General features: G+C 40.8%; 1 protein-coding gene across 1 annotated transcript in view; it reads right to left on the bottom strand.

Annotated features, from left to right (window-relative positions):
• ARFGEF2 (ARF guanine nucleotide exchange factor 2) overlaps positions 1-22,623 on the bottom strand; it is an 84,324-nt gene that overhangs the window by 41,571 nt on the left and 20,130 nt on the right. Inside the window, exons 4-16 of the mRNA XM_081096602.1 lie at positions 19,330-19,476; positions 18,254-18,433; positions 17,659-17,893; positions 13,460-13,528; positions 12,095-12,246; positions 8,834-8,964; positions 7,437-7,671; positions 6,729-6,828; positions 5,834-5,973; positions 4,633-4,741; positions 3,841-4,024; positions 2,038-2,149; positions 1,307-1,512 (exon numbers count right to left, since the gene is read on the bottom strand). Coding sequence (XP_080952728.1) covers positions 1,307-1,512; positions 2,038-2,149; positions 3,841-4,024; positions 4,633-4,741; positions 5,834-5,973; positions 6,729-6,828; positions 7,437-7,671; positions 8,834-8,964; positions 12,095-12,246; positions 13,460-13,528; positions 17,659-17,893; positions 18,254-18,433; positions 19,330-19,476 — 2,000 coding nt within the window. The remainder of the gene's footprint in view (positions 1-1,306; positions 1,513-2,037; positions 2,150-3,840; positions 4,025-4,632; positions 4,742-5,833; positions 5,974-6,728; positions 6,829-7,436; positions 7,672-8,833; positions 8,965-12,094; positions 12,247-13,459; positions 13,529-17,658; positions 17,894-18,253; positions 18,434-19,329; positions 19,477-22,623) is intronic.

Here is a 22,623-nt window from a genome sequence, read left to right on the forward strand (position 1 = left end):
GCCACTGTAGGGTTATTAATCGGACTAATTTCAATATTGTTGTGTCTCAGGGAAGATAGGCCTGAGGAGAGGGAGAGAGACGAGGGAACAGCCAGTTGGCAGAGCAGCCAGAACACACACATTTATTAAGTACACCATCTTCTATGGGTGTGGTTTGTGCTTCCCCAAAACAATTGCAATAGTAACATCAAAGATCACTGATCACAGATTACAGTAAACAAATATACTAATAATGAAAAAGTTAGAAATACTGTAATTACCCAAATGTGACACAGAGACACAAGTGAGCAAATACTTTTGGGGTGCCTATATATTGAAGTAAATAACATCTAATTATGTCTTCACAGCAAGTTCTAGCATCCATTTAGTTAGAATGACCAGACGCTTCCTTTGCTGACCATGCCATCTCCAGGGGACAGCTTGCTGTACACTTGCAGGACTGGAACCAATTAATATGAAAACCAAGCTCACTAAAGAGACAAAACTGTTATCAACATGTTTCTACGGAACAATTCCACATCATTTTCACAGTATATCCAGACATTTTTACCCTAGTAACTTCATGTTCAGTGGCAAAAGCGTGAGTTTGGTTGAGGCAAACCCATATTGAACCCTGGCTCTGCTTATTTACTAGCTGATTACTTTTGGACAGGTTGCCCAATGTCCCAGAGTCTGTTTCCTCATCTGTAAAATGAGGATACCACTCCCAGACTTACCATGAATTAAATGTAATGCATGTAAAACTCACGGCCTGGCTGACACATAGCAGGTGTTTAATAAAGGTCAGTTCTCTTTTCAATTTCACTTTCTACAAAAAACATGAACTACCTATGAAAAAAGGCCCTAATATGGAATCATGCACTTAGATGGGTTTTATTAGTTACAGAGCCATTTTTTGTAACCTGCTCATCAATATGTAATTAAAGAAAAACTAAAATCCTGAGATCTACCCTATATATTAAATCAGGGAGTTATTTTTGATTAGGGAAGAGGTGACCAAGTGCTTCCTCTCAACCCAAAATACGCTCTTATCATAATTAATAGCATGGGCTCTAGCTGCGATCTTGGGCAAGTTATTTAGCCTCTCAGGTCTCAATCTCATTGTCTGTAAGAGGGGACATAAACAGTTGCTCTGAGGCCTTACACAAGATAATCCCTCAGCACAGTGTCTGGCACATGGTGAACAGAAATTTTAGTTGTTTGGCATAGACTTAGAAAGATTATACTCCACCCCCAACCAAACTAAGATTAGTGTTCTGATGTAGGCAAAAAGATGACGTACAAGGGATTTAAATATGATGCTCACCCCTGATTGCACTCTATGTATCTTGCGGCAAACTTCTCCATTAACCTATCAATCTTCTGGGCTTCCCCAGGTAGGCGGAAACCTTCTAGAAATGTCCGCAGGGCTGAGACAAACTCCTTTTCACAGAAGTCAAGTTGGTCCACATAGGCATACATCACTTCCTTGTTGAACCTCGTGCTGTCTCCCAGGAAATCACCTACTTGGGTCTGAAACACACGCATTAACTTACATCTAGAAATTGTCAAATATGAATGTGCAATGAAAGACACTTCAAAGTGGGGAGGCAGAGTGCCCAGTTCAGGACACTCAAGACAAGATAAACTGCTAAAAGCTATGTGATTCCCTCAACTGTCCGCCCACCCAACAATTCCAGGTCAGTCTGTCCTGCCACAAAAGAGGAGAAGGGAGCACATGAGACTTAAAAAGGGAGAAATGATGGGGGGCACTAGGGAGGGCGGTTAGTGGCAGATAATACAGTTTCTAGCAGCGAAGGCATACTTCTAGCTCTGATACTGTGCCACCAAATACACAACCACCTGTCAGGAGGTTAGTTTATTTCCTTCAAAGAGCTTTTTGCATCACTGGCCAAAGGGAAGAGTAGGGCTGCTATAAGCAGGCATGTGGACAATAGCCACTGCACTCAGGGTCAGACAATCTCTATGTTAAAACCTGGTATGGTCTTAGTGTTACTTGATAGAACCCACTTGCAAGTGCTCAACTCCCAGTCTTACAGAATCGAGACGCTCCTCCTGGTGCAGGAATTGGGCAATCTCTTCAACTGATGTTCCCAGCATGCTCTGCTCCTGGAGAAACTGGATCCCTCTCTTGGGTTTCTTGTTGAATCTGTTTTAAGAAGAGATGGGACACGGATTGAAAATCTAAAGGATAGAAATACCTGGCATTTGAGGTAGGTTACAATAACACCATGAACAAGCCATCATCTATCAGCTAGAAAGGTCCTGTGTATCCTGGCAGGTTTCTGAATTCCATCTTCAATTTCTCACCTAGCTATAGAGGTGGTTGCCACCCAATATCTGTACTCCCCTTCTGCAACAATCACAAAACCCAAGATGTTTATCTGGGGACACAACTCCTTGAAATAAAAACTACATTTCCTTGCCTCCCTTAAACAAAGTACAGCCATGTGATAAAGTTCTAGTCAGTGAGGACTTGAGCAGAAGTGTTATGGGTACTTTCTAGGAAGGCTCCTTAAACAAAGCCGACCTGACTGGGAGGTATACTCTTTTTGCCCTTTCCCTCTTCTTCCCCAGAATATATGTGTGATGGCTAGTGCTCCAGCAGTCATCTTAAACCATGAGGCAACAATGAAGATGCAAACTGTGTTAAGGCTGGTGAAGCAGAAAGCTAAGAGGAGCCTGGATCTCTGATGTCCATAGGAGCCACTACAAAAGCTCTAGACTGCTTTTGTGTATTTCCTGTTAAAGGCAGGCAAACTTTCCACTAAGGTATAAATTCAACTTATTTACCAGGCTGTGCACGGGAGAGAATGACATTACATATAAGTACAAACTGTAGCAGGGGCTGTGAAGGAAGAAGATGAATAGGGTGCAGGAATAGAGAACAACTTGGGACCTGTTAGGTAGTGTGGTTACAGAAGGCCACTTTGAGGAAGACGTGTTTTGCCAAGTCCAAAGGATGAAAAAGACATAGGAGTATCCCAATCCGGGGGGGGGGGGGGGGGGGGGGGGCGGGGGCGGGGTGAGAACAAAAACACCTGGAAGTATTTAAAGGACTGAAACGATTATGTGATTCAGGAGTATTGGCAGGAGATGAGATTAGCAAGAAATGAGGTCAGTGAGATGAGCCAGGGGTGGGGTCAGGCTGGGATGAGAAAATGGAAAACCTGGAATGACTTTAGGCAAGGGAGTGATAAGACCTGATTTAAGTTTTCAAAAAGATTACTTTTGAAGGATGTAGGGATGGTGACAGAGGAAATGAAGAGATCTACACTTCAATCACTCAGAAGCTGGACAGGATATGAGTGTGTGCATATGTATTTTTGTGTGTAAAAGACTAGAAAGAAACACATTAAGATTTACCAGTGGTTACGATAATGGTATGGTTTTCAAAGATGTAGGGCTGAAATTACTTTCAAATGGTTCAGAAGAAAAAAATTCATAGGTAACACTAATGTGGCAGATGTTAATTTTCTGTATGTTAAAAATTTTCATAATATATAGCTGGAAAAAATGTTACCAATGGTGATTTCCTCTAGGAGTAATTTTATGAGCAATTTTAACATTCTTGCTTTATACTCCTCTGTATTTTCTAGTGGTTTAATTTTTTTTCATTAGAAAAAAAAAGAGCAGGCATCAAACACAAACCCATTAAATTTCTCTCTCTAACACAAAAAACTCACTCACTCTGCTGGCTTAATCAGGCTCGGCTGCAAGTGCCAGCACTCGCCTCCGCAACAGGCATTTCCCTTTGAGGAGCCAGCCCCAGGTCCCCAGAGAAGATGTGGCTTTGTCAGAGGCCCCAAGAGATTCAGCTAGAGTAGCAGCCACACTCACAGCTCAATGCCATGTTCAATGATTTCTTTCTGTTGCTTGATGACCTCAAACTGCTCTGGATCATCCTGAATAGTTGTCTGGGTCCCTGAGGACACCGTGGACTCCATGGAGGTCACGCTGCTCCGTCTCGCCATGTCGAGACCTTTCCCATCCCCCATTTCCTGATCTGTGGGCCTCTCCTGACCTGCAATGACATAATAGAAAAGAAAACCGTATCAGCAGAAGAGAAACAGACATGGCTGAGCTCAGGTCTGGCTCTGCAATTCCCTTTCCCACACCTATAACAATAAGTTTGCACTGTCAAGATCATAAGCATAAAACCGTGATATTACTCTAATACTTTACTTAAAAAATTACATTTTTGTGAAATTTGATAAGCTAACTCTAAAATTCACATAAAAGTATAATGATAAAAAACAGTCAAGACACTTATACTGGTGCAAGAATAGACAAATCAATAGAACAGAATAGAAAATTCAGAAACAGATATATACACACAAGAGAATATGGTATGTCATAAAGGTGGACCTTTAAATTGGTGAGGGAGACTAATAAAAAATGTTGGAACAATTGGTCCTCCATTTGGAAAAGTGAAGTTAGAGCACAACTCATACATATCCCTCTTCCAAATTCCAGATGGATTAAAAAGCGGAACCTTTAAAATACTATAGGTATTTAGCAAACTAAAGTGTTTTTGCTAATTCTAAGACAATTATAACAGGACAACTTTTCCCAATAGCCGTAAGTAGCCTATTGTGAATGGAGGCAGTGGTGGCAGCAACGCTTTCTCACCAAGGCTGGTCTGGTGGTTGGGATTCACATACAGGTCTTTGCTCCACTCCACCATGCACTTGAGAATGGACACGAGGCACTCTAGTCCTTTCTTCCTCAGACTGAGCTCCTAAAGGACAAAAGTGACATGGCACAGAGACTTAGATAAATTAAGTGCAGATATCTATAGGGCTCTTAGGGAATTCTATGAGGACAGAAGATAACCACTGACAGGGGAAAGTTAACAGGTGACATTAAGTATTAAGGGCTCATTGTAAAAACCCTGAAAATCTCTGAAGGTATTCATTACACACATCCTAGCAGCAAAAATATTGGATGTGTGTTTTCTTAAAATGAACAGTGCTTTCTGAATTTCTAAAAGGAAGTTCATTACTTGTATAATTTGAAAAAACACTTAAAATACTCTCCTTTAAAAAAACAAAACCAAAACCAAAACCAGGGTGTTAAACCAGTGATCTCAAAATAAGACCAAAAAAAATCTTGTATTATGCAACAAATTAGTGATTCTGAACACACTCTTATCTCCCAAACACTCACAAATGTATTCCCTTTTAAGGCTCACTCTACAATAAAAACATTGTGTTTTTTTTAAAAAAAAATAGTATTTCTTAAATAAAAAATTAAATATGAATTGCAGATAATCTAAAACAAAAACAAATATTTTAGGATCAAAACAGCATCTAAGGTGGCACAGATCTCTCTATAAATCTAATGTCAATATGAATGTTCTAGGAAAAATGCCATAGACCAAATTCTACACATAATTCCAGGCAGCTCACAGATGTTCTCACAGTTCCTTTAGAGGCCACAGGTTAAGGACCCTATTCTTTACAGGCACACTGATAAGAGGCAATCTCTTCTGCCTTACTGGAGCCTGAGATCCTGTTTTCACAAGGTCTCTGGAAAGGTGACTGAGAGTGAACTTGCTTCCTACAAATGTCACCGCCTCAGTGAGACTAACTCTGATGATGTCATTAAAAAATGACAACACCTCCACACTCCTTCTCTATCATCCCTGCAGCTTATTTCTTCCTTGTCTGCTTATAAGTGCTGTGACGGCAGCAATTGTGTTCATGTACATACATATGTTTGTTTTGTATTCCCAGGAGCAAGGACAGTGCCTGGCACATGGTGGCACTTGATAAATGCTTATCAAAATGAATGAACTTTAAGTATAAATGAGTGTTCTTAGTATTTTTACCTGCAGAGGTGTCATTCCCAGCTCATGTCCACTTCTTCCCTGAGCAATTTTGGATAAATCATTTACGAGGCGCTCAAAAATGTTAGCAGCATTTAAATCACAGTCGTAGTTGACATAAATATCTACAACACACTGGGCATCTTGGAAAATAACAGACAGATATTAGAAATTCTGATTAAACATAAGTAACAGTTATGTTTTCTTATTGAATAAGGTTCCTTTGTCAAAAAAATTTTCCCAGTGAATAGCTAACTCAAGTGGACATACCACAGTGTCACACACAAGAAATGAATGTCTTAAGTAGTAGAGAGATGGGAGACCCTCTCTCCAGGCCTGGGCAACTACCTAAAATCTCAGGCAGTTCATTCCAACTTTCCAAGCTCACTTTCTTCATCACAACAGGAGTAATAATTGCCTGATCCACTTTAAGTTGTGTAATTCTTATGAAGTTATGTTTGATGGTGGACAAGTAGAATGCTGGCTTTACAGTCACACAACTGCATTGTGTAAGGTAAATCCAAATTTACCTAAGCACCCAATCAAGGGCTGGCAGCACCAATACCTTGGACCCTGTGACTAAAAAAGCACATTCAGCTGATAGGCAGGGTGACCAAGTGTCCCAGTTTTCCAGGATTTGAGGGTTTCTCAGGATGTGGAACTTACAGTGCAAAAACCCCAACTTCCCAGGCAACGAGGCTGAGTTGCTCATCCTCCAAAGGAGGTGGGGTGGGTCTAGTCATTAGGTTAGCATTGGCCTATAAGGTAATGATTTTCCCAGCACTTCATTAAAACTCAAAGAGGAGGAGTTAAAGATCTTCCTCTGGACTTTGGAAAATAAACACATCAAGAGGTTCCGGGCTAGCCAAAGGGATGAGCACCCTCAGGGAGAAAATACCTGCACAGATCCTTGTCAGAGTCTGAATGACCATCCACCTGTGCTCAAAAGAACTTGTTGATGTTTCTAAAATGTTCAGGAAAATCTCTTTGAAAAAGACCTATGTGACATGAAGACAAAGGAGGACACTGATTAATAGTTTAAATTAGGGCTCAAAACCTCAAAGACTTTAGAGGACAGGCAGCTCTTACGATGAAGAGAGGCATACACACGCTGCTGAATCTCAATGAAACCCTGGCTGCGTGGGAACAGCTGGAGGGCCGGGGCACAGGGAACTGGGGAACACGGGCTCATCACAGGGAGCAGCTGCTCCCGAGTCATCGCCAAAAGCTGCCACATGGAAATGCAGGACTGCTGTCGTGACTTTTCAAGAGAAACCAGAAATCTGGATTTTCATGTAGAATCTGATTTTTCTACTTGGGACCTAATTCAGGGTAGTTCAAATAATTTAGATCAAACAAACATATTTGTGGGGGCTAAACCTAGCACACAGACCACTCGATTTAAACCTTTGGTTAAAATGAAAGGAATACAAGATTTTTGGGCAGTAACTTTTCACGAAAAAGTATTCTTCTCTCCTCACTCATTCAAAAAGTTATTTGGGGGGAAGGCAACTAGTAGACTGTGCAACTATAGTTCTTGGTGACTCTGCCACCAGCAGTTAACCATCTGGTACAAAATGAAAAAAAATTAATTTGGAGTTCGTACCTCTATCTGCATTTTCAAGTGCATTTTAAAGTTTGAAAGTAGAGTAAGAAAAATGGCCAGAGAGAGCTCAAAGACATCAGGCACTGAAGAGACGCCGTTTTTGGACAATGCCACACAGAGATATTGCTTGATTGCATTGATGAACATCTCGTGAGTCCTAAAGACTGGGCCGGCGTTCTGCAACACCGAGAGGAGCAGCTGCAGGGAAACCACCTTGGAGCGCAGCTCGTGGGACCTAGCAAAGAAAACAAAGAACAATGATGGGGTTAAAAGATAAAACTTAAAAATCATGTTTCTCGAGAAGGCCTCACTCCTACCAGTGAGAATTTTCTGAGAAGCCAATGAGTTAAGAACTAGCAAAAGCACCTAAATGTCAAGAGAACAAGGGCAGATGACAGGAGATGGGTCTTCTTGGGACCTGCAGATCCTGTGAAAACAAGAACTGCCAGCTTCTATTCTTTTCATCCCCCTCTGCCATAAAGTAGATATAGCAGGAGCAAAGTAAGTGTCAACTGGCTCTGGAGAGCTGGTTCTGCAACTCACCTGATAGAACAATTACTTTTACCACCTCATTCATGGAACCTAAGACACCTGGCTTTCATAGACAATGAAGATGGTGCTCTTTATCCACCTGCCTCCTGCCCCCTCACTCTGCCCACAGGGATGGTAAGAAATGAGAAATGTCCATAAACCATTTTCCTAAGGGTTATATTCTCAAAAGAACAGTTGAAGGTTCTTATTAATGACTAATAATAATGATGACAATAATAGTGGCTATAAAACTCTTGCAAAGTGCAAGACCCTGTGCTTTATATTATTTTATTAAATGGGTCCTGTAAGGTGATTTTCCATATTCCCATTTTCCAGAAGCTCCTACAAGCTGTGGAGCTGGTCTCAAGTGTAAGGGCCAGGACTGAAAGTAGTTCTCTCTGCCTCCAAAGCCTCTGCCTGGACACTCCACAGTACTTCCATCCTTGCGGTCGTTCACTCAGTACTACAAAGAAAGGTTGGTTTCTCTGGTTAGAATCTGGTTCTGTATCCATGCAACAAAGGTTTTCAACCAGGGCAGGAAACTAAAATTTGCTCACATCCTGCTCCTGCCCTCATTAGTACATTAAATTGATTATAGTCAGTAAAAAGAGGGTGCATGCATGTTCAAGGTAATTATTTTTAGCATATAAACCAAAAAGGCAAAATTGGGCAGAATCTTGGTTGAAGGGGACACAGAGACAATTCATTGTGAAAGAAGTGATTGTAGACACCACATGAATTTAAAAAGCTATAAAACTATCCTTAATAAATTTCTGCCAGGGGTCAAAGCACTGGGTTTCCTGGAACCCCTGAGATCCTCCTGGATTACCTGGGTTATAGACAGTCAAGAACTACTGTCTGCTTACTTTGGATCTGGGGGGCCTTCACCAAGGGGTTTCATGGACAGCTTGCAAAGGGAGCGAAACACAAGGAAGGCATCCTTCTGCAGAATGTGAGAGAACCTAGCAGCCACTTGATGTCCTTGTGTGTCTGATTCCTAAATAGAAAAAAATTAAAGGTCAAAACAAAAGGATAATTATTTTCAAAAATAAGAAATAAGTATCGCATGGAAATGCCAATTACTTTATTTATTCAATGGGGAAGTGAGGGATGGAGGGGGGAGAAATGGCAAAATAGGAGCTATGCGGGAGTCATTAAGGCAATTCTAAAACCATGTTCCTTGTCCTTCAAAAAGTGAGTATGGGTGGTTTAAAATGATCAATTTTAAACATTAAACCATAAAAAAACTAAAACAAATATAGGTAATGATTATATTAGTTTGGGTAAAAAGGTATTTCTAAGAATACTATTGCAAGGTAAATGAGAAATATGATAGGTATTTTAAAATAAACTTCTTTAAATAAGTAAACTACATTTAAAAATAAAAATATCTGAAACCTATGGAAAGGATTAATATTCTCAATATACAGTAAGTTCTTATAATTCATTAAAAAAATATGGAAACCTTTATCTCAAATAAAAAACTGGTAAAAAACATTAATAAGCAATTCTCTAAGAAATGCAAATGCAAACTTAAATAACCTTACTACCAATCATTAAGGCAGGCTCTTTCTCCTAAGAGACTAGCAGGGCTCTGAATGAACACTATTGTCCAGTTTCAACGAGGAAATGACAGCTTACAGTGGGCAAAGATTCCAGTATTACCTTCCCACAGGCTAATTTGATGTTAAGGATCAAAAGCCTTAGCGCTTCCAACCCTTGACCCAGCAATACCACTGCAGGGATTTATCACAAAGAAAGAATTAAGGATGTGCACAAGCTTTATCTATAAGGATGTTCATTATAGAATTGTTGTTTCTTGTGATAAAACTGAAATAACCTAAAGGCTTAATAGGGAATTGGCTAAATAGATTACAGTAATCCATATGATTGAATTTTACATGGCCATTAAAACATTAGTTAGATCTATATGTACTGATGTGGAAAGATGTCCATAAGATAGTGTTGAGTGAACAAAGCAAGTCAGCATTGTACATAAGACATGAGACACTCATATGGGCTTAAATACATCCCGATGTGCATTCTTAACAGGGATAATATAACCCCAAGGGGCTGCCACAGACTGAATGTTTGTGTTCCCCCAAAATTCATATGTTGAAACCTAATCTCTAACGTGATGGCACTAGGAGGTGGGGATTTTGAGAGGTGATTAGGTCATGAGGGTGGAGTCCTCATGAATGGGATTAGTGCCTTTATAAAAGAGGTCCCGAGAGCTCCCTCACCCCTCTGCCATGTGAAGACACAGAGAGACCACTGACTATGAACCAGAAAGCAGACCCTCACCAGATACCAAAACTGTTGGAGTCCTGATCTTGATTTCCCAGCCTCTAGAACTGTGAGCAATAAATTTCTGTTGTTTATAAGCCACCCAGTTTATGGTACTCTGTTATAGCAGGTTGAACAGACTAAGACAAGGGCAAAAAATTGGTTCTGGGGAGGGGGTGGGGGTGAAAAATTCTTTTTATGTATAAGCAGTACATAAGCAGATATCTAATTTATCAGTAGCTTTAAAATTTCATAAAGGGTGGGCGGTGAGCAAGAAAAAGAAATATGTAAAAAGGCTCCTTAAAGAGGTGATAACGAAAAAAGTTTGAGAAACACTAGTGAAAAGGTACAGGGAGTGCGTTCACGTGGGATGTTAATGTTATATTACTTCCTGTTTTGAATGTTTATATATACTCAAACCTTGGATCTCAAACATCTCCCATTTCAGTTCTCAACCAAATGGTTTAGGGGGAAAAATGTCCTGGTTGTCAAACCAAACTTAGGTTTTTGACCTGACAACCCTTTCATGCTAACACCTTAGCATGACAAAAAGGACTCTCAGGCAACAAAGGAGAGAATGCTTTTATTGCTGGGAAATCGATGAATAGCATAATTTTAAAACATAAAGAGGCAATCAAGAGTGCTAATGTTGCTGAGGGTGTGAAACAAAACAATGATCACAGGCAATTGAAGAGGTAGACAAACTGTTGCTGGTTTGAATAAATGAAAAGTAGTTAGCCAGTGACAGCATTTCAAAGACAGTGACATGTGGAAAAAGGGAAGATGCCCATGCTGACTTCCTAAAAGACAGCCCTGGTACAAGTGCTGAAAGTGATTCATTTAAGGCTAGATGGGGGTGGTTTAATAAATTTGATAAAAGAAGTAGTTATTTATTGATTAAACAGGACATTAGACATGTACTACATATAAGAATGGTTAAAACAGGGAATCAGCCGAAACCGGTTTGGCTCAGTGGATAGAGCGTTGGCCTGTGGACTGGGGGGTCCCGGGTTCGATTCCGGTCAAGGGCATGTGCCTGGGTTGCGGGCACATCCCCAGTAGGAGATGTGCAGAAGGCGGCTGATCGATGTTTCTCTCTCATCGATGTTTCTGACTCTCTGTCTCTCTCCCTTCCTCTCTGTAAAAAATCAATAAAATATATTTAAAAAAAAATAAAAAAAAAATAAAACAGGGAATCATTTGTGGGTTTGGAACGAACTAATTCAATTTACATTATTTCTAATGGGAAAAAATGATTTGGTTTTCGAATAAGTCGCTTCTCAAACAGCCTGCTAGAACAAATTAAGTTTGCGAACCAAGGTTCCACACATAACATTTTCAAGAAAACAATAAAACTATTAAAAAAAAATTGTAGTGAACATATCGGCCTGAAAAAAATGTTCATAATATATATTAAGTTTACAAAATAGGTCACAAAACACCATGTATATTGTTATTCCATTTAAGTGAAAAAAATATGTGAAGGGTAGGAAAATTTAGAAGGCTATAAAGAAAATGTTAACAAGGGTTATCTTTGAGTTATGGGATTATGGGATTATTTTCCTATAATAAATGCATATTACTTTGAGAGAGAATAAAAAGGGCAAGAAATGTGTTAAAAATCTGAATAAACAAGGTTTAATAACAATGTTAAATACAGCCAGCATTAATTACATGTTCCAAAAATGGAACCTACTAACACAGAATATCAGGCCAGGACTCTGACCAGTAACTGAAGAGGGCTCAGTGGTTTTCACTCACTTCTTCTGGCAGAGATTTAATTCTGCATCTTCTAAAAAGGTAAAAATCGAAATGAATCCATGAGAGAATCATCAACATACCAGGTTATCCGCTGACGACAAGGACTGCCTGTCATCTGCTATTCCATTGGTCTGTGAGTTTTCGTCCACTGCTGATGGGACAGCATATTCCTGTCCCTCCAGTTCGCCAAGGGCCCTCTCGGATTCTGTCAGACTGTGCTTTTGTGCTGCTTCTTCAAACACAAATGCAAAAATCATTAGCAAATTAGTACTTATCCCGAAAGGTAGCTTGACATCAGGAAGAAGTGATTCATGTAACCTTCTAGGCACTGCTTTTTCCCTTTTCCTGCATCACTACCCCATGACTGACATATACGTATTGAAAAGGCTGACCAAAGATTATGTAGCTTAAGCATGATTGTTCGTAGTTAAAGTGATTAATTACCCACCTGGCACTTAGTTGAGGGGTTTTATTCCCTCCCTAACTTCAGGGGAAAATCCCTACCTGGGGAAACAACCTTTCTTAGAGAGGAGACCTTGGTTAAAACACATAGTGCCAAGAAGGTGAGCAAACATATTAAGAACAGTATGCCATATATGCCAGGTCCCTTGAATCAGCAAGCATGGACCAGCTCCCGGCAGGATGTGAAATAAAATCATTCAATTTTAAAGACATTTCTAAAAGGAGTTAAATAATGAAATCTATACATACAGCTTGGTGGGTACCCTAAATCAAGAAAAGGATAGGCTTAGAGCAGTAGGTCAAATTTCTTTGATGATAACCTTCATTAAGAAATACATTTTTAAAATCATGAACTAGTACACATGTGCACATAATTAAAATTCATGTTTCATGAAACAATGCTTAACACACCACATGCAATGCATTCAGTTTGTATTCTATTTATTTTCTTTCATTTATTTCAAAAAAATGCTCACTGCAGTCCACTAAATTCTTGATTTCTTAACCCACTAATGGTCTATTGGCAGTGGAACTGAGCCATATAAGTTTAATTCCACTGAAACCACACCATAAAGTTGAGGGAGTTATGAATGAATTATAACAAAAGAACAAGCTTCCATGTGCATCTGATACCTACAAGTCAATGGTTAGCCATGAAAATTCAGCAGTAATAGACACCACCTCAGGGCTCACAGCCCACTCCTGGAAAAACTGGATGTATACGGGAGTGGTCCTCTGTGTCTCTATGTGGAACACTCAACCCTAACATTGTCAGACGGTGCTTCTTGAACCCAACCCAAGTGAGAATAAAATCACCTGCTAAAAACAAGTAATTTTTGGATTCCATATGAAAGATGAGCAGACATGGGCAGATTCATTTTCCATGGGCTCACTGGGGTGGGGCACCCTACCACTAAAATATCTGCCTAAGGGCTTTTTTGAAGGAATGGGGTAGAAGGAAAGGCTGGGTTATTGGTTCTTACCTTCGACAGCAGATGTGACCACATCTTCTAAGATCTCCTTCACCACCTCCTGGGCTCCATCATCAGTCCCTACACACACACCCAAATACACAAACACAAGCATATACATGTGGGCATTTCTAGGGAAAATAGGAAGGAAGAGATTTTGTCCATGTTCTCTAGAATCAAATTTCAGAAGGCAAAGGGTGCAAATAAGTACCCACCAAGGCCAGATCTGATTGTACCAAGAGAAGACAAGTCTCATGAAATCTGGAAATTCTCAGGCAACATCAGCTATGATTTCATCTTTCCTTTCATGGAACACTAGTACCCCCCCGACTTACACACTTTTCCTTCCTAAGTTATAGTTGCTCTAAGTCCCAGTGTCCTCCTCCTCACCCCCAAGTTGAAGGCAGGAGCTGGATTTTATCCATCTATGGTTCCTGGCAGAACAAAAGAAGATGGTTTCTCTTGTGTCTTCACCTCGGGAACACGAAGCCTTAGTAAGTGACTACTTTCTGCTGCCTTGTTTTCCCTACAATGTAAACCTAGAACTTAGCATGAGATTTTTAATGTGCTAGTTGAGGATTTACTAAATTTTAAATGTAATTATTCTGTAAAATGTTAACAGTTTAAGTGGAAGAGGTTCGGCACCATTTGTTTTTGTAGAAAACTAGATCTGGAAGAACTATTAAACAGCCCTTCTAGAAGTAAACATTATAAAACATCACAATGACCAAAAAGGCCGTCACATTAAATAAACAAAACCAAAATAACCCTTTAAATTCTTCCTCAAGGAGGATTTTCAATCAAGCCACTATTTTTTTTATAAGTTCCATGCTTGGTCCCCTGTCCTGGAGTACAGCCCAAAGTGTTTTCATTTCCATTGAATACTTAACCTACCACAAAACAGGCTCTCTTTATCCATGACACTGTTCCCACCACCTTCACATCAGATTACCAGCTGAAATATCTGCTATTTTTTTTTTTAAAACTAAGCCATTGTTAAAGCTGAAACTTATTTGAAAGATGATAACAGCAAACACTTACATAGCCCTAAGTGCCAGACATTGCTGTCATTTAATTCTCACAAACCTATAAGCTAGGTGCTAGTTGTATTCTCATTTTACAGATGAGGCTCAGAAAGGTTAAAGATTTTGCCCAAGGTCAAAGAACTAAGTGGTAGAATCATGATCTGAACTTAGGCTGTCTGATCAGAACCTCCATATTGGCTGAGGGAGGATAAAGTTTCTCTATTGTATAGTACTTAAAAATGGTTATTTAAAAGTGAACTAACCAATCAGTATATACATAGGTAATTGTGTACCTACAATAACTACATATTAACTATATAAATGCTAATGTGTAATGTGGGGAGTTAAAATGTCAGAATTTCAAAAATGAACTTAAAAGAAAATGGGAAGTGATTGCTAAGGGTGTGATGAAATGTTCCAAAATTAATTGTGGTGATTGTTGTACAACTCTGTTAATATAAATGGGCAAACTTATGGTATATGCTATATCTCAAACAAGTTGGTTTTTAAAGAAACTGACAAGAGTAGCTGGGCAATCAGGAGAGGTGTGAATGGACAAATGGGGTGAGGTTCCCTGGGGAAGGCGGTTAGCCATGCCCAAGAATTCATATAAGTAAGCATATCTTACGCTAAGGACTTTTAGCATACCTTATGCTAAAAAAAATTTAATTTTGTGAGTTTACAAAGAGCCATCTGATCCACTTCTTAGACAGGGAGATAAGAATGACAACTGGAAAAGGGAAATAGATCCTCAGGTCTTTGGGTGAATTACCTCCATCTACACAAATTTCTTGGGAGGCAAATTATCCCACGCAGGCCATGGGGAGGATTCCCAGTTAAGTAGGAAAATGTATGTGAGTGTTCACATAATGAACAGTGCCTTGCACAGTGCCTGGCAAAGCTAGGGGTGGTGTGTGATGGTGGTTACTATAGGATGGAACCATGGGAGGGTGGATGTGTGGTCTCTATCACTTTAGCCCAAGACACTGTCTCCGCCATCTGCCTCTCAGGCTGTCCATCCTCCTTGCTTCCAAGGCTTCTCAATCCTTTCTTTGGAAGGTCCCATTCTTTCTGTAGAGCCACATCTTGAGAACTGACGGCACACCTCCATTTTGACCTACTATTTGCAAGTTTGTGGTTTGTTTCTCACAGGCAATCTGATTCCCACATTTTTGGGAGAAGCCTCATGGGGTGCACCAAGTATTGGCAACGAAATCCACAGCAACATACTAACTGCAAATCATTCTCACAGAATTTTAAGTTACTGTGTTTCTGCAAAACTATATTCTGGAAATCAAGAATCTCCCCCCCGGCCCCCCACCCCCGCATTTGTTTAAAATAGTGTATTTACTGTCTGCCATATGCTGGAAATATAGTCATAAACAGGGCGGCCTAGGTCTCAGGTGGGCACAAGTAAACATTAACTCGGTAACTTCAAGTAGTAATAAGTGCTATGAAGAAAAGAGGCTAGGGGACAGACATGATAGGGAGCTTCAGAGAGTGATCTGTTTGAAATGAGAGACTTGAAGATAAAGGTGGGGCAAAGAAGGGACAGGAAATACAAAGGCACCAAGAGCAAGTGTGGCACTTTTAAGAATCAGAAATACCACCTGCACACTGTATAGTAGAGGTGTAAGAAGGGGACAGAGAGGTGGGCAGGGGACAGGTCAAGCAGGGCCTTGGAAGCCACAGGGACAAGGTGGACATAAATTTCGCTCTGAATGGGACAGCATGGGGAATTACCAATGGGGTTTAAGCAGAGGAGGGTTGTGATCTAATGCATGCTTTTAAGAGATCACTTTGGCTGCCATGTAGAAATGGGCTATAGTGGAAGCACTTTCATGCAGCTCAGAGAGACACAGCTATGCTTACTACAGTGTGTTTTAAAATTAATATTTATTTATTGATCACTGCCTGATAAAGGTTACAGTAAAAACCTGGTCCTTATCCTGAGAGTTGAGAAGGCAAAGATGATGACATATACAGTGTGGGCCAGGAGTTTCTGGGCACCTTCCCTAAGACACATGACAGCAGGACTGAGTAGACGGCACGTCTGTGCTCACCCTGCGATACATGCAATTCCTAGTGGCCACTTTCTTTTTTGTCCTTCCCTTGAGTGAACTGATACAGCACAACATTCCAGTAATGACACTTGGCCTGTTCCTATGTATGCCAAGCACTCTGATGACTTACAGAGGAACAAAAGCTGCTCCAAACTATACTCTCTAGGAGGGAACACACTATTGACAGAAATCATCACCAATAATGTGACACAAGAAAACATGAGAGCAATTATAAAGATGGGTCAGATATTTCATGTAGAACAACCAGCTAGAGTAATGAATTATTTGACAGAATCACTTGGGAAGGTACATTCCTGGGGGAAAAAATAAATTTTGGATCTGGTTCATATCAACTGTCCAAGGAAAATAATCTTATGATAACCCAATCCAATATTTCATGCCTAATACATTATTTACTTTAAGACTATAAACAGGTGGGGACTATCTCTTTCATTTAAAAAAGCAAACAAAAACAGGTAATGTTCTCAGTCATAGAATAAGAAAACAAAGCTGTCTATCTGTCCATCTACATCTCCAGCAACTGCCCATATTTTGCTCCTCTCACTGATGTCTGTGAGTATCAAAGACTTGCCAGGCAGTGGGTAAGGCCTGGAGATCCTGTGTGTGACAGATGAAGTCCTTGTCATCCTCTGGGAAGATAACACAGACACTGAACTAACCACCCAAATAGTTAACTATTGGGAGATAAATGCCCCAAACTAAACCCACTGCATTGAAGCTGATGTCAAGAAGCAGAAGCCAGCCCCGCTGGCTGTGGAATTGATTCCCGGTCAGGGTGCATATGGAAGACAGGTGACTGATGTCTTTCTCATATTGATGTTTCTCTCTCCCCCCTCCACCCCCTCTCTAGGATCAACAAAAACATATCCTTGGGTGAGGATTAAAAAAAAACCCAGCAGTAAATAGATACATTTCAGGAATTACTGAGAGAACATTACACAGGTGACAATGGGCATTAGCCATCATGCCTTGATGGTTGTGTTCCATGAGAGGAAAGCAAAGAGAAAGTCAAAGGGAAGGCCCAGAAATAGAGGAGCTGCTACTAGAGGTTTCCTGCAGATGTTACCAGACTCCTGTCCCTCTCTTAGCACATGGGGCATACCTGATAGCGATGAGCTTCTTTCTCTGGGTGCATCTCCATTCTCTGAGCTCACTTTTTCAGAACCACTTGTGTCATGTGCACCATTGGTTAAATCTGTCTTTTCAGGAGTTGTTGGTTTGCTTTGTGCCTCACTCTGCTTCAAATGACTGAACTTTGGGGACCCTGCTGCAGCTTGGATCACAGGGGACTGGGGTTTCGACTGGACTGGTTTTTCCAATTCTCTGATCTCCTGAAACTAGAAGGCAACAAAAAAGGGATTAAATCCAAATGGTCCCAGAATTTTGATAAGGAACAGAAAATATGCCATCCTGTTGCTTAAAAAACTTCCAAAGAGAAGGATAAAATTTTAACAAGGAAATAAATCCCTTTGACAAACTCAAAGCAAATTCTGAATGCAAATTTCAAAATACCTGCTAGATTCTCTCTCTTGCTTTTTATAGCGAGAACGAAAACAAAAGTGTAGAGAATTCAGAGGAAGAAGGCATACACTTTAAAACACTAGTGAATCTTCGCCAGGCACTGAGGCCACACACAAAACAGTTCACAGCATGGGATGCTGTCCCACCCCCAGCAGCTGATGACTGCTCTCACTTACCACTTGGTTTTCCATGCGGGTGAAAATGACATTCAGCATCTGAGTAAGGGTAGCCTTGGCAGTGGTTTGATTGATGAGATTTTTGCTGGCCAAATAGATATTGTAACATGTCCTAACAGTCTGTAGGATAGTGCCCTCGTGAATTTCAATGTGCGGGGACGTTACTGCAGTCAGAAGAGCCTAAAACAAAAATCCGAAACCTTCGCCTTCACAAATACCCAGCTTGTTCCCAGTTTCTCACAGCCAAACTTTTCCACAAGGTTTGGCTTTGTTTTTGTTTGGTTTGACAAATTTTTAAAAGAATGGCTCTGCAAACTAAACTGGATGCTTAGTACTAAGAGATGACTCACTAGTGCTCTGAGTTTAAAAACAATTATTAAATCCATAAAGTCCAAATTATTTAAAGTAATTAAGTTGTAAAGTGGGCTTTCTACCAGCTTACTTTTTAAAAAGAAAAAAAAATACTTCTCTTAAGAAGAAAAATGCTCCAACTTGATCTCACCTAGATTAACACCAAAATACACATGTTTTGATAGGGGAGGGGGTCAGTTTCAAGGGAGCTTTAGGAAAGGTGCGGCTAACACGGAGCCATCAGTCATTCTACATCCAGAACTTAAGATACAGAATGTTGGTTACACTCATCTCGATCCTGCTCTTTGTTCCATGCCAAACCATTCCTGGCAGGATAAATGGAACAGGGAAATGGAATGGGGGGCGGGAACAGGGCAAACTGGTGATAGGAGTATCAACAGGAACCTGCTGAGAAATGGCAGATTGGGAATCCAGAAATTCAAGGGGCAGGACCAGAGGACTTCAAACCAATTTAATTCACAAGCAATTTACATTGTTATTAGTGGAACTGTTTACTCTGAAAACACACCTGGTTCCACTCTTCTTGTCTCATTCCACGCTAATAAATTCTGACACTTTATAAAAGATCTAAGTGATGCTTACATTTTTCTGTTCCAGCTCAGCACCACCTGAGACAACTAACACATGGTAAATCCGAAATCCAAATTACCACAGGGGACTAGTTTCAAATTTAAAATCCAGACCAGGCAAATTCACAGAAATACCTTAATTATTTGTAACTGGACTCCTTCATCCGTTTGAGGGCCCTGAAAACAATTGCAAATGGTTTCAACGATCCTGTCAATCAGCCGCTTCCCTGGAGCTCCACTGTCTGGAGCATTGCCGGTGATGTGCCCATATGCGATGAGTTTCTAAGCACAGAAAGAACAGAGAGATGAGGCCACCCCCTGTAGCAAATGACAAGCACGGCCTTAACTTCCAGTTCCCACAGATCCCTCTGCATCCCAGGCACATGGTGGACACATCCACCCTGAGAGTGCAGCTTTGGTTCTGTTCCTTCCTCCATGGCAGAAGAGCCCCAAGATGGTGAAACAGTACCTGATGGAAGAGGCAAGTTGTAGAGCAGTCCCCAGTACACAACCACTCATTCGAAAAATTGAGGGATTAAAACTATACATAATAGAGTTGGAAGTAGTCAGTGGCTGCCTGGAGTTGAGGGGATTAGAGAAATGGGGGGTGACTGCTGAGGAGCACAGGGTTCCTTTCTGAGGTGACAGAGATGGTTTCAAAGCAGACTGTGGTGATGGTTGCAAAACTCTGTCAATATATAAAAATCACTAAATTGTACACTTTAAAGGCTAAATCATATACATGTGAATTATGTCTCAAGCTGTTAAAAAACCATATATATATTTTTCTTTAAATGGAAAAATACATAAAAAACATAAATTGCTTGAGAAGGAACTAAGCAGCTGAGGGCAGGGGTGGTACTAAGACACTTCATAGCAGCAGTCGGCAACCTATCGGACCTCACGAAGCACCAGGGGTCCGCGGACCACCGGTTGGCGACCGCTCATTACAGTACACTCTTTCATTCTTTCTGAATGTTGAGTCACATCAGTATATTTTCTATTCCAAAAATTAAAGCAAAAACACTAAATTCCACACCTATGTTCTCAAACAGTGCATGTTACCCACGTGGCTGAAGAGATAAGTGGCTGCTTGGCCCACAACCTCATAATCAGGTGACAGATCAGCTTGGACAGGGGCCACCTTTCAGAGGCAGCCTGCCTGGCACCTCAATGGTGACCTGGATTTCACCACGGAGAATCAGAGCTGGAAGGGAACTCGAAGGTCTGGAGGCAGATGGCTTCCAAGCCTGGCTGAGACTCAGACTCACCTGAGAGCGCTCATTAAAAATACAGCTTCCTGGCCCTCACCCTCAACCGACGAAACCACAGAATCTGGGGTGGAGACTAGGAATCTGTTTTTCTCCAACTATCCAGGCTATTTTGAAGGCTGAAAGGAACCACTCATCTGACACAAGTCATCTGGGATTCATGAATTCTAAATCATCATCTGCTTCTAGGGACTTAGTAAAGACTCTTAAAAATGCTATTCTATTCCTTATCCTTTTTGGTTTTTGGCTTGTCACATTTTCGCCTCTATCTGCACAAAGTGACAAGCATCTGAGGTTATGTACAGTGCAGCCACCACTACCCAGGAAGACCCACCACCCTGCAGAGGCCTGACGCTGTTTCCCAATGGCTTTCCCCCCGCATTCCACGGTAGAAGAAAAACAGATTAAGAGAGAGTGGCTGAGGGTAGAAATATGATACTGCTGGACTGGGTGACTGAATGAGTAGGAGAAAGGCCTGCACACACTCTGCTGATCAGATCTCCAGATTTGGGTTCGGTAGGAGAAGGGGTAGGGGACCGAAGTGTGTTTTTTATTTTTATTGATTTCAGAGAGTAAAGAAGAGGGAGAGAGAAATAGAAACATCAATGATGAGAGAGAATCATTAATCGGCTGCTTCCTACATGCCTCACACTGGGGATCGAGCCCACAACATGGGCATGTGCTCTGATCGGGAATCAAACTGTGACTTTCTGTTTCATAGGTTGATGCTCAATCACTGAGCCATGCGGGCCGGGCCGAAGTGTGTTTTTGAAGAACAAGTCAAAATGCCCTTTACCTCATCCCCTCAGAGCTGCTGTATATGCAGGCTTCCCAAGAGGGCAATGCTGGCTACCTGCTAAATGAGCTTTGGGTTTGGACACTGCTTACTCCTTACTCCTAATGGACTCAAGTCTGATTTGAGCACTGGGAAGAGTGGGATGATCTATGAACTCCTAAAACGTGAATATTGAAAAGGAGGCACAATCAGGAAGGACGATGGTGTTGAGAAGAATATAATCATCATGCCTTCCAGTGTTTTGACGAAACTTCAGATGCGTGGCCTTCTGGACAATCATCTGTGATTTCATGTTGGAGCATTCACTGTATCCCTCGGGATTTCAGCTTTATCTAAACTTATTGTGGCTGAACCAAGAAAGAAGGCATATGCAGATTTCTACAGAAATTATGATTCCATAAAACATTTTGAGGAGAAGAGGAATGCTGGTATCTTTCAGAGTGCAAGCTGATTTTGGAATGTAAAGAATTTCTTTGGGTTGAGTTCCATGGAAGTTTGTCACTGACCTGTGTTCCTGAACTATGAAACATAAATACTGGGACTAAGGAATAGTTTCGATAAATAAACAATTAACAAATACTATGGACAGTAAATTTAAAAAAAAATATAAGTAGGCCCCATAGAACCCAACACTAATGCTGCAAAATAAAGATGGAAGTGAATTACCAGATGTTTAATTCAGATAAAAAAAAAAAAATTGGAATTATTCTTCCCACTACAAACTCCTTAAAAGTCACATGACCCTTCAAATTGAAATGGGTTTTAGTATGATTTTACTCTGCTGTCTGTGCCGAGACAGGGACAGAAGAAAGCAGAGTTCCTGCATTCTGTGGTCTCTCTAGTTCTGCCTTCTGCTCCTTCTTGTGCCAGATATTGTTCTGGGTACTGGAGGTACAATAGTGAGTAAGGCAGTCTTTTTTCTCCTAGGGTTTATATTCTCCCGGGGGGTAGTGGGACAGACTAAAGCCAAAAGTCTGGACTGGGACCCATAGGACCCTGTGTGATTTGTAGTCATCTTAAAAAAAGCAAGCAATAATGCACAGCATTATCTCATTTTTGAAAAATAGAAAATTATGTATTTTTATAAATGCATAGAAAAAAGCCTGGAAACATATCTGATGTCCAGTGGCCTGAGCATGCTTGGCAAACTCCCTGGGGAAAAGTGCTTTACAGTGAGTGAGGTAGGAAGCTTCTACTGGCAGGTTTAAGCAAAAGATTAACACAATGTCATACATTTCTAAAGGTTTCTCCTAGTTCCTGTGTGGAGAATAGGCTGAAGGGCAACAGGAGTGGAAGCAGAGGACCAGTGAGGAGGACACCTCAGCTGCTGGTGGCTTTGATGTTGGGGGATGATAGAGATGG

Source organism: Myotis nattereri, assembly GCF_964212035.1.
Source record: "Myotis nattereri genome assembly, chromosome: 8".
Classification (NCBI taxonomy): domain Eukaryota; kingdom Metazoa; phylum Chordata; class Mammalia; order Chiroptera; family Vespertilionidae; genus Myotis; species Myotis nattereri.